The sequence below is a fragment of the Diaporthe citri genome, assembly GCF_014595645.1.
Source record: "Diaporthe citri strain NFHF-8-4 chromosome Unknown scaffold_1, whole genome shotgun sequence".
In the NCBI taxonomy this organism is placed as follows: Eukaryota; Fungi; Ascomycota; class Sordariomycetes; order Diaporthales; family Diaporthaceae; genus Diaporthe; species Diaporthe citri.
Genome location: NW_025064846.1, coordinates 1,418,209 through 1,444,401, shown reverse-complemented (window position 1 = coordinate 1,444,401; position 26,193 = coordinate 1,418,209). Strand labels below are relative to the sequence as shown.

Below are 26,193 nucleotides of genomic sequence, written 5' to 3'. Positions count from 1 at the left end.
TCGCTGGGTGGTCTGAAGAAGAGCCTCTAGGCACGGGGCTGCTGCAACCACGCACGACCGGACATGTCACGGGTTCATCACATCTCGGTGAGATGAAGCGATTTAGATATTTTATAAATCTAACAGGAACTGTATTTGGCGAACAGCATCTGATTTTCTGTGTTTTGTTTTGCTTCGCCTGTATTCCACTGGGAGGGCACTACATGTTCCTTGGGACGCGTTGGGTAATCGATCTACTACTGTCTGGCAGAGTTCGGCTGATGGGTTCTGGAATATAGCGAAACCGCTCAGGTAAAACAATTGATACGACTGTGACGCATTGAAAGCCAGAGTGGAAGCCTCGGTTGTTGGCCCCGAAAAGTCAAAACGTGTCTGCTGTCTGTCTGCAGCTCATGCAAGACATGGCGAGCCAAGGAGGGGCTGGGCCGTCAAGAGGAAAACTGAGGTTGGGTGACGAAGTCCGAGCCACCTTCGAGCTGAGTCCAATTTGCGTTTGCCTCGTCTGGTGGCTCTGTGTGATAGGGCAAGGGAGGGGGTGAGGGAGGGAATTAGAGTTGAGGCGGATGCATGCGATTCAAGGTTGTATACGTGTATGGCCAGAATGTCCGCCGGTGGGTCTGCCCCCAGTCCTTGAATGGGCGTGCTGAGAGGCTTGTGTCGATCCTGTGGGCCTGGATCTCCACGTGAGTGTGACAGGAGTGTGTACGGGCGACATAAGCTCCAGGATTCCGTGTCAGCGATGTACCAAGAGTTGTCATGGTGCGTGGGTGTGGTCGATTCCGCCCTGTGAAACCGGTCCTGAGGAAGGTTCTGGGCGGAAGGCGGCTCTGCTTGAAGTTACCGAAAAGGCTGAGATGTGACTCTGGCGAGAGACAGCGTCACACTCGACAGCATGGCCCGTTTTAGCAACTCTGCAGCAGGCTGCAATTGCGAGTGAATCTAGTTTGGGGGCCACCTGAACGAGAGAGAGCGCACAACAGCAAGCAGTGCCGGATTGGGGCCGAGTAATTTTGCCCAGGCAGACGGCGACTCTTTCGCGTGGCCCTGCTCGAGCTTCGTGACACACCAGGATGGACGGACCGACCGGCAGAGATCGAGGTCTTGGCAGAGGTTGTCTGGGGGCGGGCGTGATGAGTGTTTGATGCGATTGATCGACTCGGGATCGGGAATTGGCCATCGCTACGACGCTGTCACAAATCTCTGCCCCCGTCTATATGTGCTCGCGTGGATTGCGACACCTGTCGGCCCCTCCGCTGGCGGGACAGTGGGACAGCCGGAAATGTCGACCGAGTGCGGGCAGGATAGCAAGGCAGCACAGCCCGGCACAGTACCTAGGCTTGGCGTCGGCGTGGATAGAGGAAACATGCAAACAAAACATGTGTGTACTGTGTATGTGTGTGTGCAGTTGCGATTAGCCCGAGTCAGGTCCCAGTACTGTGTCGGAATAAAAAACATGAGATGGGAGACCAGGCCAGCGGCACATCTGTCTGCTCGAACTCGAGGTGGTCTCGGTGCTAGAGATGCAGTCGGTCTCTCGCTAGTGCTAACGCATTAGACCCAACGGTCGAAGAAGCAAGGCGCCGCCCTTGGTGTCCAAGCCACGGCAGGTGCTGAAGAGAGTCATTCCCAGTCCTGGCGCTGATGAAGAAACAGTCCGAGCGTCGTTGCAGTCTGGGGGTTTGACGTCGGCACCGGGGTCCAAGGGCGGCTTGCCGAGGAGTCGTAATAAAAAAGGGCATAGGAGAACTGCAGCGCTGTGTAGTGAGAAGGGTAGCATCCGTCGTAAAAGAGGGAGATGGCAGCAATGCGGGCTGGGTTGGGCTGGGTTGCCTCATGGTGATGGGCCCTTGGGGGTCAAGGGCCATGGGTCCAAGGCCATGGGCCATGTGCCATGGGCGACGGGCGAGATTGAGGGTGGGGTGGATGGGCAGTGGATGGGAGGTGGAGAGGCAGTTGTGCATGTTTCAAGGCTGTACGCAAAAGGTTCGTCTCATTTCGACCCCCGCCGCGTAATGAGACGCAGAATGCCCTTGTAGCAGAGCAGCACCGGCAGCAGCAAGTCGCACGCAAGAGCCGGCCCCTGGACACGGCGGGCTGGAACACCAAACGTCCATTTCAGCAATTCAAATTTCTCCTTCTGGACGGCTGCAACGCCACTTCTAATTGGCACGGGACAGAGCTTTCTTTTTGTAATGTATTTTCCACGGCCTTCAAAATGACCCTCCCTGCCCCATCCGCCCCCCCCCCTCCACTGCATTCTTGTCTTGGGGGGGCTTGGACTTTTTCTCTGCAATCTAACTTGACTCGACCTGATGTGCCTTGATTTCGCCCCCGCCTCTCTCCTTTTCGCACGTCCGTCCGTTCCTGTATTGTATTGTGTTGTACTGTGCCGTGCCGTGCTGCCTGTCACCACGGGCTGTACCCATACAATAACATAACTAGTCGTATCGGCGCACGGCGATCCTCTCTGCCCTGCTTGCCTTGCCTTGTCTTTCCTGGCCTCTTTTCTCCTTCACCTCCTCTTCACCCCCCTCTCCGGGCCTCCACACCAGCAGATCAGCCCAGCAACAAGCTGACTGTGACCCAACACCGATAGTACGGGAGCCTGCAGTCGAGAGGGTGCGTCCCCACTCTATCAACCGCTCAGGTACCGTTGGACTCGAGCCAGTCGACGCCCACGACGAACCACCCAGTCGGCAAGCCTGACCTGACAAGAGTTAGCCAACAACCGGATGCCACCCACGCCTGCATATGCCCCTCTACTCGCTACGTAGTAGCTCCTGCAGACCTGCACCCGTGCTGCACGCCCAGCCATCAGCTACCACGAGCAGCCTCTGTGCATCTGGGGTCCTTGGTCATCGACGTGCCGTCGACGTCAGCAGACAGGCGCAGTTGGCCCTCCCACACTACTACGCATTCATACATGCTTGCAGATCCAGATCCAGAATTCAAACCCAACCCAGACAGAGAGCAAAACCCACCCCGGATGGACAGCTTTTCCTGCTCTCCCGGTAATATAATAATAATACAACAGCACACGCAGCCCCGACCCGCTCGCTTGCTCGCTTGCTTGCTGGCTTGCACCCACGCATCCACCCACGCACGCAACACGCCTGCCGAAGCTGCCGAACAGAAAACGCCGATCGGTTCTGTTTTTATCTACTGTACAAGTACTGTTTTTCCTGCTTGCTCGCTCACAGCCTGGCCGGCCTGCATCTGCATCCCGTACCTGTACCAAACACCGTACCACACCTGCTCACACGTCACCCGTCTCTGGCCACCTGCAGCTACAAAACGGCCCCAGACGCCCATTTTTCTCGCCCGACCTGCTGCTGCTTGCCGTTCAAAGAACTAGCATAACGAGGCTGGCCCCAGACCGTGCTTGTTCGACCCGTTCACCCGGCCTTTGAGCCAAAAAGGCGCCCTGATCCCACTACCGACCCGCGGCCGTGCCTTCCTCACCTGTTACCTCGCCCACTACCGTCACCCTGGTACCCGCCCGCGGCCCTCGAAGCTGTGTGTGTGTGTGTGTGTGTGTGTGTGTGTGACCAGCCACCCACCCACTTCGCGACCACCATTCCTCAACCCACCCATCCAACAACATCCAACCTTCACCATAACAGCATCCCACCTCCCCTTTCCCCGCCTCACCTGGACACGGGCGACCAGCGCAGGGGCCAAACACGGCCAGAGTCTGCCCCTACACTCTCACAACCCCAATGCCTGCCATTCTTTGTTTTTCTTTAATGGCCTGAACAACAATCCTTCAGCACACCCGTTTTCACCATGCAGCGCATCTCTGCGTTTTGGTCTTCGAGAGACAGGCCAAAGCCGAACGCTGGCCTCACCAATCCTGTCCCTCCCCCTATCGCTGTCCCTGACACCGCCAATGCCTTGACCCGTCGCCACGGGCCCGAGGACTACTGGCCATCGACATTGGACCGCGAGAGCGAGAAGGCAGCTCGCATACTTCAGGCATTCTGCAGTACGTCAGACCTGAGCACCCAAATATTCCGTGAGCACTGGCTAACATGATAGCACAGCCGAAGGGTGCGTCGCTGCTCGCGATGACAGCCCCACGAATCTCGAGAGGCGCTCATCTACAACGTCCCTGCAGCACAAGAAGAGGAGAATACCGCCGAGGATAGTCCAGAACGCTGTCGGCCTTGCAATCTTCTCTTGTATGAGGTCTGGGCTGTGGAAGAGCGGCAGTGGAGGGAGTGGAATTCTGGTTGCCAGGAAGTCCGACGGAAGATGGTCCCCGCCTTCGGCATTCCTCCTGCACACGGCAGCCCTTGGCTTCGTGATAGGGGTGGATGTCTACGACTGCGTCTTGGTCATCAACTCAATGTCTGAACTGGAGATGTTCACACGACCGCAAACCACCCTGGGCGCCGACGTACAGCTAGCCGTTGGACCTACCATAACAGAGGGGCGCATCGAGAACGAGGTCCGGGGTAAGGACCCAGGGCACACAGTGTTGACCTATGTCAGGGCGAGGGGCGAACACCGGGCTGTCAATATCGACGGGTCGTCGGTTACTGAACGTGGTTCGGAAAATCAGAGATTCTACGGTGGTGATGTCTCTGTCCTCGATGTGCTTGCGGGGCAGGTGCCTGAGAAAGACGTCCCGGAAATTAAGACTTTGTACGAGGTTCTCAAGTGCGCAGAGGGCAGGGTCGACTTCAACGCGCCTCTCTTGGAGCAATTGGCGTTGCAGCCGGCCCCTGGCGACGCCGTGATCGAGGATCCATCCGCGCTCTCTCTGCTGTCTCCGGGAAGACCCGCATTTGGTGTACCAGATAACGAGGATCCAGATCCATTTGGTGTTAGGGCGCTCGAGATGGCGGGACTCGAGATTCGAGAAGCTGGGACGAGACACAGGCCTGCCAGCAGCCAATTCGAGTACGCCCCGAGCCCGAACAGTCCTTTGTTCGGCCAGTTCAACAACCGCCAGAGCACAGACACCTACATAACCCAGAGTAACAGGGGCAGCTATATGTCCAACAAGACTACTCTCAGTCGCATGACGGATGCCTTTACACAGACGACCGTCGACACTCGGGGGACCACGCCAACATCAGACGAGGGTGTGGACCGAGCCTCGATTGACAAGCTACCGGTCGTCATGGAGCCGGAGGAGATCGAGCACTCACAGGAGGCCGTCGTCAGGAGCTCATCCCGGGAGCGCCCGGATTCGATCCCAGAGGACAGTGCAGCCGAAGAGAAAGCCGCGAACGAGATAACATCGATATCCGAGCAAACCGAAACCGCTACCGTTGACCATGCCAAGAAGGTGGACAAGGTCTCTGTCGATGAGCGCGATGAGGACGCAGACGACGAGGACGAGGAAGGCTCAGACATCGAAACCGACCCGGAGCTCGAGGACGACGACCAGGTTGATTCAGAGTGCGACGATGACGAACCGATCGTATTCGAGTTGGCGACAGCTGCTCAGCCAGTCAGAGCGGTTCCATCGTCACCGCAGGTCACCCAAATAATCCACGCCAAGGGGGCGCTTGTCAACATCCCCAAGCGTGTTGTACCGGCGATTCCACCCAGGAGCCCTGCAAGGTCGTCCCGCTTCAGCAAGAGCGATTTCGGTGAGATCCCATTGAAGAGCCCGTTGAGGAACTCGTTCCAATCGACGATGACGAGCAAGAGCGAAGAGGGGGCTGAACACAAGACCATGGACGGGGTAATTGAGTCTGCAGCCAAGTGGGCATCTAATGTGACACCGGCAAGCCCATGCGAGCAGGACGTTGAGACACAGGAGCAGCAGTTGCGGTCCAGGGCGTCTTCGCCAACATACACTACTGTCATTGAGAAGCATTTGAGCATGGAAACGGAGGATATGCCCAGGACGCCATCCACGCTCCACACCTCGGGACCGACATCATCCGGGGACGAGCAGGAGCCTCGCACGCCGAAGCCAGAGAGCGAGATGGCCACAACCAAAGATGCCAAGGCGGCGAGGCACGAGGTGATGAGCTTTGGGGTTGAACTCGAGGCCACGTATTAAAGGGCGGGCAAGCCCTTTATTTTGTTTCGGGGCAGGGAATGACTTTTTATGGCATTGGCGTTTTGGGCACAGAATTCGCGATATCCAATCCCCTCGAGGGGCAAACCAGGTCTGGGCACGGCACGGCACGGCAGCTGGATGCTGGGGGCTGGGAGCAGGTGACTGGGCAGCTTTTATGTCTAATGTTTTATGCATTGCTAACATGGGTACAAATTCCTGTTGGTAGCTACCACACCTAAGATGAGCATCTTCATGATGACAACATTGCAAAATCTCTCTCCACGCTGTAGTGACTCGATGGGTGGTGTTGCGCGTCGATTGAATATTTCCCAGCCAGGTGCTGTGTGCTGCATCGCCTGCGTGTTGTGACGCAGTAGGTCCTTCACTACCAGCGGACCCGGCGTCTCATGTCGTAACTTTGGTCGTCGAAAAAAATTAGTTGCTATCAATTCTCTCTTCTTCTAACCACCCCCACGCTTGAGCGCCTCCATGGGCCGGTGGTATATGTGAATGGATGCAATGAAGATTCCCGAGTAACCATGGTTGATGAGCGTTGGGTTGCGGCCGGTCCAGGGTTAGGGGTCGTGCGCCTGAGCTCCAGCCCGCTAAAATTCCCAGCAAGCTTACAAGTTGCAAGGCGCGGTCGCGACACACCAGCGCCCAGGCACGTCGACTCGACTGGACTTCAAACGGCGGGCATCCCCTCGTTCCTCACCTTCGCCCTTCAACCCGCGAGACCCCACGATGTCTTCGCAAACAAAATGGAAGGAGGAGCAGGTCCTCGTCATCTGCCCTGGCTCCTCCACAACCATGGCCCAGCTCGGCTGCAGCGAATTGACGCCGCCCTCCCAGCGCTTCCCAACGCGCATGTTTAAAGACGAGCAGAACGGGGCATGGAGGCCATACCATACCGTCAAGAGGAAGAAGAACAACCCCCTTGGATCTAATGGAGTCGCGCAGGCCGGGGCCGCTGACGGCGTCAAGTCCGAGGACGAGTACGAATTCGTCGAGGACCCCGACTCTAGCGAGGGCGCCGTGTACCCCATCCGAGGTGAGTCTTGTTGCTGCGCTTCAATTGGCGCCCAGTAAATGCTATCGCTCATACTTACACGCCTGATTTATTGCATAGGCGGTCGTATCGTGGATATGGACGCCTTCCTCGCGTTCCTGGACCACGTCCACAGCATGCTGACCACGACCTACCACAACACACCCATCACGCTCATGGCGTCGCCCCAGTGGACTCGCCCTGACTGCGAAGCCATCGCGCGCTATGTCTTCGAAAAGACCAAGACACCGGCACTCTGCCTCATTCACAGCGGCGTCGCGACGCAATACGGACTACGGTGGCCGACCATGACGGTCGTCGACATTGGCTTCCAGAAGGTTGACGTGACCTGTATACATGATAACAGGGTCGTGAGCCACAAGGACGTGGGCTTGACGACTCCAGAAAGCGACGAGGAGGCGGCCATCTCCGGGGGCGAGGCGTTCACCCTCAAGCTCAAGAAGTTGCTCGAGGACAAGGGGTTCACCTATGAAATGGCCGAACAGCTGAAGAAGAGTCAGATCTGTGAGGTTCTGCCATACGCGGCGGATCAGCCTGGATTGATGGAGCTTCCCTCGGCGAGTGGCACCGGCCAGCAGACTGCAGCAGCACCCACGGGCCAACCTGCTGCCCAAGCGGCGGCGGGCACAACGAGCGACTTGCCTGTGGGTGCGGATGCTGAGGATGGGGTTACCGGAGATGACAAGGGTCCCGATCAGGATGGTGTCCTTGACATTGCAAACATCGTTACGAGTGGTCAGACGAAAGAATTCCTAGCGAAGAAGGAGAAGGAGAAACAGGAGAGGGCAAAGGCAGGAAAGAAAGGCAAGGGTCAGGATGCCGTGGATGCAAACAAACCCTCGCGATTGCCCAACTCGAAGAGGGTGAAGAGTGTGTTCCACTACGAAGAGATCGTCCACGAGGAGCCGGCACCCCCGCCGGCAAAGGCAGCCGATCAGGAGAAAGAGAGTGCCGTACCACCAGCTAATGGCGAGGAGCCGAAAGTGGAAGCGCCAGCAGGCGAAGCAGAGAAACCGGCCGGGGATCAACCGAGTGGTGATGCCTTCAAAGTAGACAACTTCCTGCCGCCCCCGGACTCGGCGCCCGCAACGGCTGCGTCTTCAGAACCTCAGACGAAGCGTATCAAGAAGGATATCGAGATCGGCCTGGAGAGATTCACATTTGCGGACCGCGCCGAGATCGACCGGATTGCCACGACAATTTATCGGGCCGTGCAGGAGATTGGCGACATGTACATGCGGCCCGGCTGCTGGGACAACATTGTCTTCGTGGGCAACGGCAGCCGCATCCGCGGGCTGAAAGACAACATCCTGCAGACCCTGACGCTGCGGCACCTGATCTCGCCTAGTAGTGCGACAATGTTCACGTCGGAGCTGCCCTCCAACGTGGCAACGCCCGCCGGGACGGGGTCGCAGACGCCAACGGGCAGCTTCACAGGCCCGCCGCACACAATGCCCACGGGTGCCTCGTCGGGCGTCAACCCGCTGCTGCAGGCAGCCACGACGGCAGCGTCGCTGCAGCAGACGCCGCACCCTGGCGTATCCACGCCCGGTGGCGCGCCGGGATCTGCGTCGGGCGACGGGTCAGCGCCGCACATGTCACACCACTTCCACAGCCAGACGCCGACGTCGATCAAGCTGGCGGCAATGCCGACATACCTGGCCGAATGGACGAAACACGGTTTCGAGGAGGCCATGTTCCTCGGCTCGCTGGTGGCAGCCCGCCTGGTGTTCTGCGTACACAACCTTGATGCGATGGGGCTGGAGGCACAGAGGTCCATGAGCCTGCACCGTGTGGATTTTAAGTAAGTTCCTACCCCTTTGCGAACTCGCCCAGGGATACATGCTACCATACTTGGACACTCTGCTAACTATCTGCCGCAGTGAACTCGGTCCAAAGGCCATCCGGACGCATTCCATGCTGGGGTGATAGAGCCGTGCTTTGCAATTTCTCAATAAAGGAAATTGCAGGGACATGTGTGAGAAGAAGGGGTGAGATGGTGACGGAGACCGAACGACTGCTAGGAGTTGTTGCTTGTTTGTATTTCAGGGCCTGGCCTGGAGTTTAGAGGCAAGGCTTGGGACGCCCAAAGTATGGATGGGATATTGAAAAGAGAAAAGCTAGGCGTGCCTATATAGGTGGGCTACTATTGAGCAGGTGGACATCCGCCCAGACAGCAAGCATCCTGCAAAGGTAGCCCTTTTTGAGGGTTGATTATAAGCAGGTATACAGAAGTAAGACTTGGTCTAATGATGAAGCATATCGACCTACCCCTACGCGTGGGTTTGGCGTGTGTGTGCTCAAGAGGGCGGGATGATGACTCTGGCTGATGGAGCAACAAGTAGTGGTAAGCTGTATGGTTCTAGACCAATCAGCTATTGTAACAACTTGCAGAAGAGTCTTAGCGCCGTGTTGTATGGCGAAGGGAATGATTACGGAGGTGCTTGATGCTGGGGGAGTGGATACTTGTACGCAATGCCCAGGACCGGAGCAGAGACCGTTGGGAATCTAACTATAAACACCGGCCATGATACTTACCTAGGCACCCGTCTCTTGTTCAAATTGACCCTGGTCTCACCAAGCCGCAGGAACTCCAACGCCCAGGATTCTCAGGTGCCACAGAGCCACGTGGTGATCCATACACGCACGTCAAAAGCGGCAGGAGTCTAATTAGAGTCACCCTTGTCAAAGTAAAGTCAACCTCGAGATTCTCATCCCAGCGCCCCATCAAGGCCTCACAATGCCCCCCCCCCCTCCAGCCTCGCGGCAGCTCATCGGCTCAGGCAGCGCCTTCGAGGCCGAGATCGGCTACTCCAGGGCCGTTGTCGACGGCGACTTTGTGTTCGTGTCGGGATGCACAGGGTAAGTGAGCCCAGCCAGCTGAAAGCTGGCTAATGAGTCACCCTCCTTCCCTACCTTTTTGGTCCCAAGAACACCGCCACCAACCAGCCAAAATCCTCAAAAGCGTCACGGGGCCCTGACACTGAGCGCCACACACACAAACAGCTACGACTACAAGACGGGGGCCATCTCGGCCGACGTGGCGGAGCAGGCGGAGCAGTGCATGGCGAACATCGCGTCCGCGCTGGCCGAGGCCGGGGCGGGCGTTGCAACCTCGTGACTGACTGGAGGTGGATGGATGGATGGATGGATGGATGGATGGATGGATCCCTAGCAGGGACGATTTGACTTTCGTCGAGGTCGCCGAACGGGGGACAGCGGGACCAGCGGGACCAGCGGGAGGCGGACCTGCTTGGCCCCCAAACGTCCCCGGGTCGGCGAACCGCACGGGACGGGCTGTGGCATTTTAGTCTTTGTGGTGGGTCGTCGGCTGGACGTGGGTTGCTTGTCACGGTCAGTCTCTCTCGGCTCTGGTGATTTCTAACAAGTTCCCGAATGAGCCCTCTATGCCCTGCGTACCCAGGTGTGTACCGGCATTTGGTTTCGTGATGTGTTCACCCGGCAAAGGGGCGGGCACTCAGGACTCCCGGCCTGGCTCTTGTCGTTTCGTCGTTGTAACTGCGACTACAAAGGTTGTAGTGGGAAAGCTCCACCCGCCGGCCCTTCCGCCGCGGCTGCCGGGTCAAAGAATAGCTGGCTCGAGGTTGCCGCAACCGTCAGTGGTCCGGCGACCATGCTTGGACAGGACACTTATTAGCCTCGACCCCGTCGAGTTTTCTGCGGCTTCAGAGGTTCCAGTCTTGAACAACTCCAGCCAGCTTCTCAAGAGCTACTCAAGTCAGCCGATCCACTCAACGGCTACACACTGCAACTACACACACATGCAGCACAAAGAAATGTTGGAAATAATCGCCACCGGTCTGGCCTTTGGGGGTGCCCTCGTCGCCTCGGGCTTGTACTCGCCATTCCTGATCGCTTCGCAGTTCACGCTGCAGAGGTGGAACATGGTGCAGACCTTCCTCACAGCCACAGGCTGCAGCGCGTGAGTGTTCCCTCGGTCTTCGTCCTCCCTCACGATCATAAACAGCAGGTGACACATGCCAATGTATGGATGACTGGATGGCTGACTGTCCGTCCAGCCTCGCCGTCCACGTCCTCCAAGATCTGGGGTTTCAAGTCCCTCCACCACGCTCCTACTCGCCCGCAGGCATCCTGGGTTTCCCCCTCGACGGCAACCTCATCGGCGGCGCCCTCCTCGGCGCCGGCATGTCCCTCGCGGCCTCGTGCCCCGGCATGGTGTTCCCACAGGTCGCGATGGGGGTCCCCTCTGCGAAGACAACCCTCGCGGGAGCCATCGTCGGCGGCCTGTTCTGGTCGGCGCTGCTGCGGCCGTGGGTGGCCGCCCAGCTGCGGCGGCAGGCTGCCAGGGGGAAGGGCGCGGCCGGGAGCTCCGGCCCCAAGTCGCTGGCCTAGCTCTTCGGCACGGGGCGCGCCGCCACCTTCGTGTTCTACGAGGTCCTCCTGGGCGCAATCGTGGTCACGGTCGCGGGCAAGGCCGTCCCGGCACCCTCTGCGCTGCAGCCCATCGCGGGCGGGCTGGTCATCGGCGCCGCGCAGCTGGTCTCGCTGCTGGCGAGGGGCTCCCTGGTCGGCGTGTCGACCTGCTACGAGCACGTGGGTGACTGGGTCCTGTACCTTATCGAGGGCGGTAAGGGCCCGCGGCCTGCCACCGGAACGTTGGTCTTCTCTGCGTCCACGATGGCTGGCGCGTTGCTGCTGGTCCGGGAGAGGCCTGACCTCGCGGTGGCGCCGGGCGCGTTGACGATTCACGTAGCCCCGTGGAAGGCGTTCTGGGGCGGCTTCCTGATGGCCGTCGGCTCCAGGCTGGGCGGCGGGTGCTCATCGGGACATGGTATCAGCGGGATGGGGTTGATGTCCGTCGCGAGTTTTGTGTCGATGTTTGCTACCTTTGCGGCTGCTATCGCTGTGTCGAAGCTTTCGACGTGATCAACTGGGATTGATTCACGCCCGGCTCATTGTCTTCAAGCAACGGAAATAGAATTACGCGTTCAGTGCAGGCGTCCGTAGTGTGTAGATGGCAAAATCGAAGGATCGACCAGGCTCTGTGTACTTGCTTCTTCCTGTCATCCGGCCCCGGTTCTCCCTCCCAGCATTCCCGGCCGCTCCGGCGGCACATAAGCCGAGGCTCATCGGCACCGAAATGCGGGGAGTGAGTGGCTCATGCTTCTGTAGCTCCGGTACTTGAGATGTGAACATCATTCTCCTTGCATAGACGTCATTCCATCTCATTGGCTTGGTACATGTAGACTATCTCACTTGGTTTTATCTTTTGTCTGGTCGCAAAGCAACTTTCGCAATTCCCACATCCGGCAACAAGATTGAGAGGAAACATTGCCAACCCAGCCACACAGCCAAAAATGCCTGTCGCATTAACAGTCAAGAAGATAGACGGGAAGCCAGGAAAGGTGTACTACCCGTAAGCTCTTACATGAAATAAGAACCGTTCAAATGCAATACCAAATGCTCACTCCCCCACAGCCTCCAACTCAAAGAAGTACCCAAGCCCTCTCCTGGCCCAAAGGAAGTCCTCATTCGCCTCAATGCCGCGGCCCTGAACCACCGTGACCTTTTCGTCCGCCAGCAACTCTACCCGGGCATCTCTTTCGAGCACCCTCTCCTGGCAGACGGCCACGGGACGGTGATTCAATCTGGGCCGCAATGTGTTCGCAACCTTCAGGACAAGGATGTTCTTCTCTTCCCAGCACGAGGCTGGGACGCACACCCGGACGGGCCTGAAGATATCAAGAAATATAGGTACGCAGTTCTATTCTCTTGTCCTTTCTACTCTGGCCCATTCTCTTCAGCACCCATTGATTTCTTTTAAACATGCGATCTGACACAATAGGAAGCGTCATTGGCGGAACTGCAATGTACGATGCGGGAACTGCACAGGAGTACATAGTCTGCAGCGAGGAAGACGTCGAGATCGCGCCAGAGCACCTGTCAGCCATCGAGGGAGCAGCGCTTCCGCTCGTGGGCCTCACGGGCTGGAGGGCCCTGGTGACCAAGACGGGGGAGAACGCGAGCCGTGGCCGCAACATTCTTATCACGGGGTGCGTGTTTGCCATGCTTCCCCATCTGACCGTTTTCACATGCCGCAGCATATCCCGGGGTTCTCTCAGCTGCGTCACGAGTCTCTTCGCTTGCAATGGCGTACTTCCGAGCCGCGCCAGTGATTTTAAAGCAAAGCCTCAAGAGTATAGGCACTTGCACGGCTCGAGTTACTCATGAGACTGATTGTAGCCCATCAAAGGATGTGACGGTTTACTAACACGGTGAACAGGATTGGTGGGGGTGTTGCTCTACAAGTGCTGCAGTTTGCCGTCGAGCTTGGCTGCAATGCGTGGGTCACGAGTGGTGACAAGGCCAAAATCGAGAAAGCCGTGAAGCTGGGCGCCAAGGGCGGCGTGTCGTACCGGGACAAGGACTGGGACAAGCAGCTGCAAAAAGCCCTGCCAAAGGAGAGACCTTTCTTAGATGCCGTCATCGACGGGGCTGGCGGAGACATCGTCGCGAGGGCGACCAAGCTGCTCAAGCCGGGAGGCATCATTTCCCAGTACGGCATGACCACCGCGCCGACCATGCCGTGGGGTATGCAAGCCGTCTTGAAGAACGTCGAATTGCGAGGCAGCACCATGGGTTCGAGGGCGGAGTTTAGGGACATGGTGGCCTTCGTCAGGGAACGGCCGCTCCTGAAACCCGTGATAAGCCGGGTGGCAAAAGGCTTGAAGAATTTGGACGGCATCGACGAGCTCTTCGCCGACATGAAGGACGGCAAGCAGTTTGGCAAGTTGGTCATCGATATTTCTTCGGGGGCCGCTTCGAGTTCGAAACTGTAAGGTCTGCAGCCGCACTTCTTGCAGATAGTCTTTCATAAACACCTCACGTACACTGCTGTCCTGTCGAGCAGTCTTTTGGTAAAGGTCGTTTGTGAAGCCATCAAATTACATTTGGTCTGCGATCTGACCGGGTATCGTATGGGTGGTCGAGGCACCGACCGAGAAGTGAGGCCTGAAGCTTCAAGCCGAGGCTTCCTTGTTCTTCTTCCTCTTCTTTGGTTTCGAACCCGGCTCCTCTGGTGGAATAAACTCTTGCTCCCGCTCCCGCTTCTTCTCCTCTTTCCTCTGCCTGGCCTTCTCTTCCCGTTCAGTCTTCGCAGCTCGCTCCTTTGCCTGTTTGCCCATGAAGTACGTGCCATCTTCGATCTCGAGATCCAGCTTGCTCTTCTCGGGCGCAGGAGGAAACGCCGTGTACGTCTTCTTGCTCTTGTCGACAACGTTGTGCGGAACTCTCCTCTTGCTCAGGTTTTTCCTGAAGTTTGGCAGGAACCGGTCCCAATTCTCGTTCGCCAGCGCTGGGTCCTTGGCCAGTTCCCTCTTGACCATGAGCTCCTTGATTAGATAAATCGGGTGGATGTTGTGCATGCAGTCCTCGACGACCCTGCGGACTTCCTTCAGCGACTTGAACGGGCCCATCACACTGACGGTGTTGCCATGAACTAGGACGTATGTCGATGTAAGCAGTTCCAGCGCTTTCAAGGTGGATCCGCCGGGACCCAATATTCGCTGGCGCCTCTTTGCAAACTTCTCCTTGTTCCCGACCAGGTTTCGGATCTTTATGATGTCGCATGCCACGCCATCTTCGAGGATCTTGATCGCCTGAGGGGCGGGCACGCTTCGCGCAAGCAGCTTGATGAGGTCTCGCGCATTCAATATGGCGGCGGGGTCAAATGTCTTTCGAGTCGTCTTGACGGTCATCATTCCCTCCACCAAATCCAAAGTGCAGGCGATGCCATGTTTCTCGAGCGCTCGGGTGACGAGGGGCCACTGGTCAATCTCTGGTCAGTCTCTCTTCACGAAGGGAGGCTACGGGATTAGTGTCGAGGGCGGTGCAACTGACTGCTTCCTTCAGATAGACCTCACGATATTTTGGGAAGAGAACCGTGAAAGTTGACTCCTCTGCGAAAGTCCCCCCGGCATTGTCTTCTCGTTTGAAGGCAGGGATCTCCCACTTGTTAATGTCTTCCGTGTCCCACCTAGAGAGGCGTCGTCAGCAACTTGGAACCTCATACTTGGCAAAGCATTACATACGGTTTGTCTTTCTCGTGCTTTGTCGACATTCTGGCTGATATTCCCAGCGGGAAGGGTGTACGCTTGAGTGTGGTGTAAATTTGCAACGGACGGCAGACAATTGAAGCTAGAGTTGATCGCCAAAATTGTTTGGGCTCTCTCTTTTTTTTTGGTCCCAGGCCGGCAGGCAAAATCCCCCAAGCGGCGGGTACCTTGTCAGACAGGTACGTAGATACTTAGGTACTTAGGTACTTGCCGCTTGGCCCCATGTCGACCTCGCGAACCACCACTCGGCAAGCTTCCCGTCCCGTCCAAAAAGCTCCAGGACGACGGCCTGTGAAACTCATCCAGCATGCATCTGTTCCCGATTTCGTGCGATTTCGTATAGTGTGCAGTAGGAAGCGCAAGTGCCTGAGCATGCCCAGCAAGGAACATCGTGTCTGTCAAGGCGCAGGTTGAGCGTACACTCTTCCCAACTGGCTTCTGGAGTCATGGCGAGGCACCTCGTAGATTGTGCCTGCATGCGGCTTGTCATTGTACTCTACACCTGGGTCCTACGGTGCGTGGTTCTTGATTTGCGAAAGATCCAAATTAAGCTCTCACCTCCACCGCTTCCCGATATAGAAGTCTCCATGGAGCAAATGCTTGGCTGATCACTCCCTTTCCTACAGCAGCCTCCCATGGGGGCCGGTATCTCCAGCAGGAGCATGCAAGAACGAGACACCGAGTTCCGTCCCCCAAATTTGATAATTTGAGAAGGCAGAGGCTGTGTCTTGTGCAACTAGTCTTGGTCCGTGGCAAAGTCTCGTACAGTATCAGTCTATCAGTCCTGCCCGCCGCCACAACTCTGTTTGCTGGGTTCGCCTTCAAGGGATGGCCACTGAGACGGCCACTCCGTACCTATCTGGTCTGCGCGCACCGCACAAGTAGCACCAAGTTCGCTCTCCTAAAGATACACAGTACAGTGCGTGAGGGCAAGGGTGAGCTTGGAGCTCGAGCTCGAGCCAGAATCCGGCCAACACGACATTGCCCAAGTACTAGTAGTACGCAGAAATCAGGGGCTCGGTCTGCTCTGGCCAGGGTCCGGGGGGGTTCTGCCTTTTGCCGATTGTGAAATAATTTGCCCGCTCGGTCGGTGGCTGACACGTCTGGATGGGTATTCTTCCTCGTCTACTACTTGCTATTTGAGCTTTTGCAACGCCTTTTCTATCTCTCAATCTCTCTTGTCTGTGTCTGTATTCTGTCTCTGAAGCGTTTCTCTACCTGCAAGTCAACTACATTAGTCCATCCAGTTGTAATGTTTTGAAGTATTATTGGTGGCTGTCTATCTATTCGGTTGCCCCTCCGTCTTCGAGTCACTCGCTCCTCGCTCCTCCTTCTGCCGTCCATCGCGCGTTGTCCCAGACGCGGGTCCCCTGGTCAGCATCGAGCCGTCTCGCCTCGGGCATATCCGCGACCCTTCAAACGACATTCTACTGCCCAACAACTCGACAGGTTGGCGCCCGTCGTCTTCAAGACACGAAAGCAGTGCTCCGACTCCGGCTCCGGCGCTGAACCCCGAACCCGACGAGCAATCCTCTCCCCCGCGACCTCCCTGCCCGTCGCCAAGCTGGCTTCCACTCGCTCTCCATTGCTTCTCCCTCTACCTGTGCCTCATCCTTGCCTGACACCTCCGCCCGATCACAACCACCTATATATTGGGCTGCAGCCCTTGACCTTTTCCCCTCGGGTCAAGATGGAAGAAGGCCAAGGCGGCCTGCCACCGCCGGCGACCCTCGAACCGATATCGCGACCGAGCTCGACCTCGACCACGGCCTCTCACTCCCATCAACAGCTCCCGGGCATCTCGTCGATTGCGGCTGCGGCAGCTGCTGCCGCCGCTGCAACTTCGACGTCGAGCCCACCACAGATGAGGTAGGTGGATACCCTCAGTGCAAATATATGTGGCCATCAAAAGTACACCTTGGACGGGGCGGGCTGGCGCCAGGCATTCAGCCTCGCCCGGGTACAGCTCAGACGGGATGGGATGAGATGTGAACGCGCCTCGCTCTACACACGCGCGCAAGTGCCACCACCTCGATCTAAGCTCGGTCTTCGCTCCCTTCAGACCCGCACTCGGCCGAGGCGCACGCTGTCATTTCTGCCAATCTTCCATGAGCATCCAACTCAGCCCTAGCTAACAGGTCTCCTGCACTGCAGAGCAATGACAAGTACGCCGTCCACGATGTACTCGACGCCCGCAACAGCGCCGGCTGCGACGAGCGCCGGCCCAGGTGGGAATCTCGTAAGTCACATTTTACTTTCATTCATCTTCGCACCACTGTCATCCGCACCGCACGCCATTGCACTCATGTGCTACGGAGTAAAGCGTTGCATCCTCGCGCCACGCGTCACGGAAAACAATCAGAGGGAGATGAAGCGATCAAGAAAAAAATTCACCAAAAAAAGAGGTGCAGGGTGTAGACTGCCGGTGCTGATAATAAGCGCATCCTTTGATTGGCTGGAGCATGGGAGCATGGCTTTGGCTCGGGTGGGATCGCCCGCTAGTGGGAGAAAAAAACTGGGTTGTTGGCCTGTGGGCGGGTTCTGGCTCTTCCCCCCCAAAACTTCTCCCGTCCTCAAAAGTCTCTTATCTCTGGCACCCGAGATCTTATCAACAAGCCCATTCCCTTTTCCCTACCTGCATCTCACGATAGACCCGATACGCTACGATACCATTCCGTCCCATCTCGCAGCGACTTCGTCTCAAGCAGCGCGCTGCTGCAGTCCTCCCAACCATGATGGCCTCCATGGCGGCTAATAATGACCAACAAACATCGCAGCCCATCTGCCAGAATTGTCAGACCTCAACCACTCCTCTGTGGCGTCGCGATGAGTCCGGCGCGGTCCTCTGCAACGCCTGCGGCTTGTTCCTCAAGCTGCACGGCCGGCCAAGGCCCATTTCCCTCAAGACAGACGTTATCAAGAGCCGCAACCGCGTCAAGACCATGCGCCCGGGCATGGACATGAAGAAGAAGGTGCGCGACCCATTCTTCTGCCTACCTAACAGAACGCTTCTCGAGTCCGGCGAGGCTAATGTTCCGTTCCCTCCCTCCCAACAGAACCAGGCTGTCGCCTCTGATGCCAACGTCGCTGATCTCCAGGCCCAGAACGCTGCTGCCGCTGCCCTCGGCGTGCGAAGAACCTCGCAAAAGGCTGGCAATGGCCACATCGACGACACCAACTCTCCCATATCGCGGACCGCGACCCCAAACATGTACGCCGGACACATGCTGTACCACGGCCTCGATGAGCACCACCTGCAGCAGCCCTTGTCTGGCTTTGGCGTCCCAGGTCCGGGCAACGGTCGCGTGCCCTCTCCTATGAACGGTGAGGGCGTGCCACAAACGCCCGAGGAACTTCTCGCCCTGAACTCGGGCCTGAAGACTCGCATCGACGAGCTGGAAGTCATCAACGACTTGATCCAGCGTCGCCTTCAGCACTACGAGACCTACGGCAGCGGCGCCGGCCCGGCTGCTGGTAATGGACTTGACGGAGGTCACGATGCCGCGCAGACCGAGGCTCAGCTGCGTGCTCAGCTCGAGTCGCTCGCGGCATCGGAAGCCCAGCTCCGCTCTCAACTTGACGAAAGCCACCGACGAGAGAACAGCATGAAGCGACGACTGGACGAGATGGAGCTGGAGCTGAAGGGAGGCAAAGGAGTCACTCGAGTTCCACGACAATGGCCGTGCAAAGAAGATGCGCATGACGGAGGCATCTGATGCAGAAGCCGCGTTGAAGGAGGACCTTCTGGCAGAGGCGCCCACGGATGCTACGGCTGAGATACCGACAGAGCTTCCTACAGACGTTGTGCAAGAGATCGCGCCGGAGGTTGCCACAGAGTCTGCACCAGAGCCCGCCACCGAGGCTGCTACTGAGTCTGCGGCCGAAGCTCCGGCCGACGCTGTCACCGAGGGTGTCACCGAGGGATCGGGCGAGGCACCGATGGAGGCCCCCATGGAAGCTCCCATGGACGTGCCGATGGAGACGACCACAGAAATACCTGCACCCACAGAGGACCCTGCAGAGGCTTTGCAGGCCGCATCATAAATGGTCAGATTTGATTTGCTGGTAGTTGCGACTCGCGATGAGGGATGTCAAGTGCAGAACGAGATCTGCATATCAAATCACGACTTATTCGCTCCGCAGATGCGCGCCACTCAGCAAGTCGCCATAGCACTCATATCAGGGTCGGGGCTGCGTGCGGCCACTGCTGTACCAGTGTCTTATGACTAAGCCTCATACCCACAGCTTGATAGTTTCTTGGCGTTGATTTTGCAGGACGGGGCGGATAGACCGTAATTCTGAGGTGTTCTTCCCCTGGGCCTTATTTCTAGTAAATTCTGAGTTCGAGGCAGGAGTCAGATGGTACACTGACATGGCAGTGGTTCGTGGAGTTGTAGGAGTATTTCATTATTCACAGCCTCCACTTAGATCACGGCAATGGAAAAGAAGAGTTTACTGCAACCCACATCAAGAAAGCGTTGGTGTCAATAATGACCAATGCCATGATCTCTGTTTCCCGGAAAGAATGGAGCAAGAATCATTTGCGTGGATGTGTGACATGGAATGGACTAATGGCCTTAGGTACCCGGCCTTGGGAGAGATTCTTTATTTCAAGATGACGCCTAAGAATAGCCACGGCATATCTCCATGAGATAGATCGTGGTAGAGCCATGGCGTAACGATATCGATATGAAAAGCCACCAATGGACGCCGTGATCCGGCGACAGGGCACTGAGAACGCCGTGCCTGAATTGCCCCGTGAGGGCCTGCCTGCGTGGTCAGACACACCTCCGCAGCCGGGACGAAAAGTTGCTCTCCTTTTGGTCCACGAACAGCACACGTCCCCGCGGGCGGGCTGCGGTGAAGGGCAAATCTACAGTATCATTACACCACGGTGGGCCGATTCCCGCTTGCGATCAGGCGGAGTCGCTGTGGGTGCCAACCACCACCGCCTGCGACGCTGGCAGCCCTATCTAGATAGATGGACAAGCCCTTCCGGTCTCGCCGAACTGGGGGAAGATTTGTGTGCACTCTCGTTTCGGGGCCTTGGGACGGCCTTGGGGACGGCCTTGTCGCCCGTCCGGACCGTGTGTGTCCGCTGGATCAATAGGAGACCGTCTTGGCCCTGTCCCGGCTGAGGGTCTGTCGACGATCACACCCTCGATTTGAGCCTGTGGGTTTGACTCGCTTCAGTGCATGGGACTGAGGTATTTCCATTGGGAGCGTGCCATGTCATGTCCCCCCCCCCCGTCGTGGAGGTGGGCGACGCTATCTGCTCACCTCGCGAGGAGCTGTCCCTCCCCGTCCCATCGGCTCAGGCGCCCAAGGTCCGTCTGCCTTTGGACACCTTCCGTCTCAGGCGTGGGCCAGGACAGGTAGCATCCACATCCAGCCAGAACAGCGTCTGATGGCACGAGGGTAACCAGCACCGTTACTCCCCGGGCGGCTCGGCTCCGCCTCTGGGGCCAGTGGCTTGTCAACCTGATGCAACACCCACTTATCGGGGCTCACTGGAGTTCGGTGAGCGGTGTGAAGCTCCGCCGGGAAACGGTTGCCCTCTACAGCCGTCAGTCAGGTCTAGCGTCGGAGGTATGCGTTCGGGGAGGGGATGCGGCCCACTTATCCACGGCAATTCAGGAACCAAATGCACGGCTTCCACTGTGCAGCGTGCACACATTCTCCTGGCAGCATTTGGCGTGCAGGTGGTCAGCCTGTCAGCACAAATACATGTATAGGACAGGGCGATGGGGCGAGCCTGGGAGCGTGGCCCATATTGAAGGGACCGAGAGCTGGCCAGTGCGTACACAACCCCGGCCAGGGGAGTTCACCCCCGAGATTGAACAGGCGGCCCGTCATCTGAATAGATTAATCTGGCCCGTCGAGTCGAAATTAGGTTAGATGTGATGAGCGACTTGACAGGGAGTGGCAGAAGCCACCTTCCCCTTGACTGAGACATTCTGTGGACCGCACACGATTGTATTGGGGCGACTACGTGGTGAACTTGGCATGCGGCACTCTGTCTGCACTTTCGCGAAACCTTGTACATATTGTCGAGAAGGAGCAGGCCCCGGCCATCCCCAAGATTTCGGGTCAAGGGTGGTGATAAAAACAAAACAAAACGGGCATGGGCTCATTCCCTTTTGGCCTTGTGGATTCCACATTCCTGCCATCCCGCCCGAGTAGATTCCACAAGTAGACACAAGTGCGACATTGTATCGTGACTTGTCTCATACTACATTGCTCCTCCCTTCCTCCGCCCCCTCGACCTCTTCAGTGAGCCCCGCCTCTTCGTCCATTCTTCTTGACGCTCCTCATGATTCTCGCAATCAACTCTGCAATGCTGGAGACGAGCCAATACAACATGTCTCAAAACCTTTCACAAAACGACGTCGACAGGACGGGATACCCGGAGATGTGTGCTAAAGACAACATCATCCCCGCCCTTATCGCAGCAGCAGCACAACAGTACGCTCCGAGCGCCTCGTCACCATTAAACCCAACCTACTGCAGTGACAAGGAGCTTAGGAGACAGAACCGCCGTTCTACGAGACTCAGGCCGGTCAGGAGGAAGACCACCGAGACCCCCACGGAGCGACTTCTGCGTCGTAAGGCTGCCATTGCGTATGAGCGCTCGACAGCCTGCTCACCACCCCCCAAGGAAGCGAGCACGGTGATCTGCACCAAGATCTGCGATTCATCGGCAAAGGGGTCCAGCTTGGCCGTCACCACGGTGGAGACACCCCCGGAGACGCACACAGAGACCGGCACCATGTTCCGGGTGGTCAAGGTCGGCGACGTTCGGCACGGCTGGCTTTCGGACGTGGAGAGGCAGGCGGCCAGTGACTTCTCCATGCTCCAGCAGGATTCATCCGCCCGGCACCGGCTGCAAATCGTCCTCATCTTGAGCCTCTTGAGTGTCTGCTCAACGTTCCTCACCATCGTCGGGTTCGATTCACTAAGAGGTCACTACCTTGCTCGTCAGATTTGACAATGCCAGTCGGGGGAGAATGGGAATCGAGAAGCGGATTTGAATTTGTGTGTGGAGATCATCGCTTGAGATGAGGACTTGAGTGGGATTCGACCCGAAGGTCCCAGCTCCAAACGCACGGTACCAGCCAGCTCTGCCCTGCGAGTTTCCCATGCTATCATAACACCATTTCCGATTCGTACTATAACATAATATCGTTGGCCACCTCAGATCATTGCGACTTTGGATCGTCCTTCTTCGAGGCGCTGCGTTCAGCATTCTGCTTCTCGATGGCGGTCTCCACCTGCCATATCGCTCGCTCGAGCTCGATCTCGAGCTGAGGCAGGTCCAAAGCCTGCGTCATTATCTTCCCATTGGCCTGGGACAGCAGCATCGTTTCACCACCTTCCGGCTGGGCGTTCTTGGGTAGCGTTGGGTTTTTGTTCTTGGGTTCTCCTGGTGTGGTCGTGGTTTCAGGAGTTGATGGCAGCGGTGGCTCTTGCTCTGAGTAGACCTCATCGAGTTTGGGAGACGGGGTATGAATCAGGAGTTTGTTCTGAAGTAAGAACTGGATGTGTTTCCCGCCGGCGAGGGCGCGCCAATGTGACCAAGCACGGTACACGAGATAGAAGAAGGGGATATTCGGGATTCTAGCCCGCCCTCGTTAGTAAAGACTTCACACACACGATAGTACAGGCAATAGCACGTACATTGGAACCAATGCGAATGGAGCACTTATCGGCATTCCGACAAGACACCAGATGAGCCTTCGCCGGTGTAGAGCTTCACGTTCCGTGCCCAAAGCATGAAGAACCTCGGTAACTTTGTCGGCCGATACCAGTTTCCTGGGGTAAATGACCTCTACTTTGTCGTCGCCCCGCAGCTCGTCGTCCTTGCGCTTTGTCGACAGAGGCGGCACGGACTTCAAGGCCCACTCCTCGTAGGGTATTCTCTTCAATGCCTCATTTCCATAGCCGACGACGGTCTTTTGCCATCCTGACTCCTTCTGCTCCCAGCCCGCCCACGTTTTGGCAGCCTTGGATTGTATCCTTTCCAGTAATGACTGCTTCGCCTGCTGCGAGGTGGTCGCAGCATTGAGGCGGTGCGCGTACAGGAGCGTTCGACGCGTCGATATCGGCAGGAGGAAGATACGCATCTTTGGCGGCGGTTCGCGCTATAGCTGACGGGCCACGGCACTGACTGGCGAGAAAAGACTTCCTGGGGCTCGAAGATAAAGAGAAAGCTATTCCGTCATTCAAGTAACCAGCCTGGGTGCAGGTAGAAAGGGTCCCATCTTAGAAGAAGAGCATGGTTGCGGGCGACACGCGTGTCAAAAGCGGGTTGGAAAATCGGAGGGCGGCGAGGGAGGGGGAGGGAGGCCTGCGAGAAGCTGTCGTCACAACACAAGCTTGGATGCTGGTCTCTACCTGCCTAGGTTATCTGGACCTGGCTGGGCCTGTCATTGTAATTTTTTCGCATTCAAGCTCCCTCCATCCCAGTCCCGGCCAAGCAGTGACGCACAGGTGGATGCTTAGATGGTTTAGGGTGGCTTTAGGTGGCCCGTGTCCCTGCAGGCTAGGGGAGATACATGCGCCTCGAGCTGCGGCCACTCTGTTAGCAGTGGGTCTGCCGGGCGCAGGACATCTGCATGCTTTGCCGGGGCAATTTGGCCCAACTCAGCAGGCTGCCCCTAAGCACCGGGTCTATTCGAGGTAGCGTCTAAGGTAGCGCACTACCACGGCAACAATGGCGGGGTTTTTCTCGCGCATGTGGGTCTCTCGAGTGTAGGATGAGGATTGCTGTCCACTATTCTAGGCGAGAACCTTGAAATTGGCATCCAGTCGCTCGCATCATTTGATACCGCTGCCGACCCGACTAGCCTCCCTCATTTCGCGGCGCCAGGTCCTTCTCCTGCGCGCCAATTCCACTCGCTTGCTTCTGCTTTCCGGCCGTCGTCTCTTCCCTTCTCTTCCCATCCCTTCCTTCTTTCTTGCGTGCATTCTTTCATTCGCTCGATCAACCAAGCAAAGCAGTCAGCCTCGCCTGCAGCGCTGGTCACCCAAACGATGAGTTGGCAGGCCTGTGCCGCGGTCCGCTGGATTTGACCAACCGCCCCGTCATCATCTCATTTAGGGCCGCGCCTATTTTTGTCGGTGCCAGTGAGCACCACCAAGGTCGCGGCCATTCAAGCGACGACTCATTTACGGCCCGCGCCCGTTGCTGGACCAGAACCTGTGTGATCGCATTTGCAGCATTTCTTGCATTCGAACTTTTCGTGCTGTGTTAATTCATAATTCTTTTACTGCGCATCCTTCCTGATCTTCCGAACGCCTGTTGATACCCTGATACTCACTTCCAATCCCAACGCATGTGCAAGTCGCATCATCCCGGCTTTACTTGACGCGCCCGCAGGGATTCTAGTGCACTCAACCAACACCTAGGTAGAGGAAAAAGAGAAAGAGAGAGGAAGTGAGTGAGAGAGAGAGAGAGATTGTCGATCCTCGGTCGACTGTCCTATAAACACATCACAGACATCACTTCTCCGTGTTTCACCCCTTGCGAATCGGAAGCGCCATAAGACTTTAACGACGCCCCTTTGTCCGACCCAACCTGTCTCTCCATATCGCCCCTTCCGCGGCTGGTCGTTGGACCTATTGTAATGGACAGCTTCCGCCCTGGGACGGGAAGCACTGCTGTCGAAGCCAATTGTGGCAGATTTCGAAGTCTACCTCGTAAGCCTCCCCAGAAACACACATCACCCCAGGACTCCACCCTTGGCTAACTCAGCGCAGCATGGATCGCTTCCTATGAGGCAAATGGCCCGCCTGCACCAGAACCACAACAGACCGTACCAAGCAGACCACCGCAGACCGCACAAGCCGACCACAACAATGCGCCGGCACCACCGAAACGAAGGGTTTCCAGGGACGGCTTCGTGGCATGGGACGCCGCCGAACCGTCCCAACCGTCCATGCCCTTGAAGAAGAAGCACCTGGCGATCAAGAGGAGAAGGCAGACCCAACGGGGAAAGAAGTGGGACCATCTTCGAAATGCCGAGCCGGTGATCATCCCGAATCATATGATGCGCTATGCGGACTCGACATCGCCGTGGACTGGGTTTGTGCAGGCCTCGAAGTACGGCCGAATTCCCGGCGAGAGGTCGCAGCATGTCGAATCGGAGAAGCTCGAGGAGTTGATGCCCGGATTCAACGACGTCCGTGTCCCGCGCCTGCCCAACACCCTGGAGCAGCGGATACGGAGGAGCAGGAGGCAGGCGCTGCACGAGCAGGTATGGCGCCTGCTTCTTAACAACCCGCTGGTGCCTGCCCTGCTGAGGCTGTTCGTCCTGGTGACGTCGGCCATCTCGCTCGCCTTCTCGGGCAACCTCTGGCTGCTGTACAGCGATAGGGCGGGTGGTCCGGGGGCAACGCTCCGTTCTCAGTGGATTGTGGCTATTGTGGTAGACTGTATTGTCATGCCATATGTGTGTTACATGACATGGGACGAGTACAGAGGCCTGCAGCTGGGGCTGCGATCGCCCATGCAGAAGGTGTCGCTCACCTTGATGGATCTGTTCTTTATCATATTCAAGTCGGCAAGCACCACGTTGGCTTTCGACTCTCTGAATATCAATAACAGTCCTAGGGATCAGAATGTCAAGATGAAGGCTTTGGCTTCGTTCCTGCTTCTCGGTCTGTTCGGGTGGATCCTAAACTTCACGGTGAATGTGTTTAGGTTGGTTCGAAGACTGGGAGGAGAAGAGGACAGGAGACCACTTTCATAATGTACAGGAGACAAGACAATCATACAATTTCTAATCTATGATGAGCCAGAAATCGGTGACTGAGCAATGGCTTGGTTGCACCGGCTAGCGATGAGACAACGTCGGTGCTACACTGCTCAAAACGGCTGTGTCCTGGCACGAGCATCATCTTGCGCTCAAGGGCTTCTGGTGGCTTCGGTTCACTGGCATGAGTTCATTTGTGAATAAAACTCGGGTGAGTTGAGTTGAGTCGAGGTTCACATTATGAATTTCAAG

General features: G+C 57.2%; 11 protein-coding genes across 11 annotated transcripts; 9 read left to right on the top strand and 2 right to left on the bottom strand.

Moving 5' to 3' along the window:
- Nucleotides 1-3,786: 3,786 nt before the first annotated feature.
- INS49_000387 (uncharacterized protein) lies at nt 3,787-6,022 on the top strand (the record flags this gene model as incomplete). Its single annotated transcript, XM_043161225.1, has 2 exons — nt 3,787-3,985; nt 4,044-6,022. 2 exons carry the CDS (start codon nt 3,787-3,789, stop codon nt 6,020-6,022), a joined length of 2,178 nt encoding a protein of 725 aa, XP_043029731.1.
- A 744-nt stretch (nt 6,023-6,766) lies between these two features.
- INS49_000386 (uncharacterized protein) lies at nt 6,767-9,020 on the top strand (the record flags this gene model as incomplete). The annotated part of the gene is made up of 3 exons (XM_043161224.1): nt 6,767-7,073; nt 7,152-8,895; nt 8,975-9,020. The coding sequence occupies 3 exons, from the start codon at nt 6,767-6,769 to the stop codon at nt 9,018-9,020; spliced, it is 2,097 nt and encodes a 698-aa protein (XP_043029730.1).
- Nucleotides 9,021-9,831: 811 nt separating this feature from the next.
- Nucleotides 9,832-10,212, top strand: INS49_000385 (uncharacterized protein; the record flags this gene model as incomplete). The annotated part of the gene is made up of 2 exons (XM_043161223.1): nt 9,832-9,953; nt 10,023-10,212. 2 exons carry the CDS (start codon nt 9,832-9,834, stop codon nt 10,210-10,212), a joined length of 312 nt encoding a protein of 103 aa, XP_043029729.1.
- Nucleotides 10,213-10,888: 676 nt separating this feature from the next.
- INS49_000384 (uncharacterized protein) lies at nt 10,889-11,999 on the top strand (the record flags this gene model as incomplete). Its single annotated transcript, XM_043161222.1, has 3 exons — nt 10,889-11,034; nt 11,132-11,387; nt 11,466-11,999. The coding sequence occupies 3 exons, from the start codon at nt 10,889-10,891 to the stop codon at nt 11,997-11,999; spliced, it is 936 nt and encodes a 311-aa protein (XP_043029728.1).
- A 431-nt stretch (nt 12,000-12,430) lies between these two features.
- On the top strand, nt 12,431-13,912 carry INS49_000383 (uncharacterized protein; the record flags this gene model as incomplete). Its single annotated transcript, XM_043161221.1, has 5 exons — nt 12,431-12,489; nt 12,552-12,711; nt 12,776-12,827; nt 12,919-13,126; nt 13,357-13,912. The coding sequence occupies 5 exons, from the start codon at nt 12,431-12,433 to the stop codon at nt 13,910-13,912; spliced, it is 1,035 nt and encodes a 344-aa protein (XP_043029727.1).
- A 180-nt stretch (nt 13,913-14,092) lies between these two features.
- INS49_000382 (uncharacterized protein) lies at nt 14,093-15,192 on the bottom strand (the record flags this gene model as incomplete). Its single annotated transcript, XM_043161220.1, has 3 exons — nt 14,093-14,899; nt 14,973-15,108; nt 15,164-15,192. 3 exons carry the CDS (start codon nt 15,190-15,192, stop codon nt 14,093-14,095), a joined length of 972 nt encoding a protein of 323 aa, XP_043029726.1.
- A 1,685-nt stretch (nt 15,193-16,877) lies between these two features.
- On the top strand, nt 16,878-17,508 carry INS49_000381 (uncharacterized protein; the record flags this gene model as incomplete). Its single annotated transcript, XM_043161219.1, has 3 exons — nt 16,878-17,056; nt 17,342-17,426; nt 17,506-17,508. 3 exons carry the CDS (start codon nt 16,878-16,880, stop codon nt 17,506-17,508), a joined length of 267 nt encoding a protein of 88 aa, XP_043029725.1.
- Nucleotides 17,509-17,922: 414 nt separating this feature from the next.
- Nucleotides 17,923-19,231, top strand: INS49_000380 (uncharacterized protein; the record flags this gene model as incomplete). Its single annotated transcript, XM_043161218.1, has 2 exons — nt 17,923-18,852; nt 18,923-19,231. 2 exons carry the CDS (start codon nt 17,923-17,925, stop codon nt 19,229-19,231), a joined length of 1,239 nt encoding a protein of 412 aa, XP_043029724.1.
- Nucleotides 19,232-21,524: 2,293 nt separating this feature from the next.
- INS49_000379 (uncharacterized protein) lies at nt 21,525-22,175 on the top strand (the record flags this gene model as incomplete). Its single annotated transcript, XM_043161217.1, has 1 exon — nt 21,525-22,175. The coding sequence occupies one exon, from the start codon at nt 21,525-21,527 to the stop codon at nt 22,173-22,175; it is 651 nt and encodes a 216-aa protein (XP_043029723.1).
- Nucleotides 22,176-22,386: 211 nt separating this feature from the next.
- On the bottom strand, nt 22,387-23,310 carry INS49_000378 (uncharacterized protein; the record flags this gene model as incomplete). Its single annotated transcript, XM_043161216.1, has 2 exons — nt 22,387-22,804; nt 22,865-23,310. 2 exons carry the CDS (start codon nt 23,308-23,310, stop codon nt 22,387-22,389), a joined length of 864 nt encoding a protein of 287 aa, XP_043029722.1.
- Nucleotides 23,311-24,813: 1,503 nt separating this feature from the next.
- Nucleotides 24,814-25,938, top strand: INS49_000377 (uncharacterized protein; the record flags this gene model as incomplete). The annotated part of the gene is made up of 2 exons (XM_043161215.1): nt 24,814-24,886; nt 24,947-25,938. The coding sequence occupies 2 exons, from the start codon at nt 24,814-24,816 to the stop codon at nt 25,936-25,938; spliced, it is 1,065 nt and encodes a 354-aa protein (XP_043029721.1).
- Between the last annotated feature and the right edge of the window lie 255 nt (nt 25,939-26,193).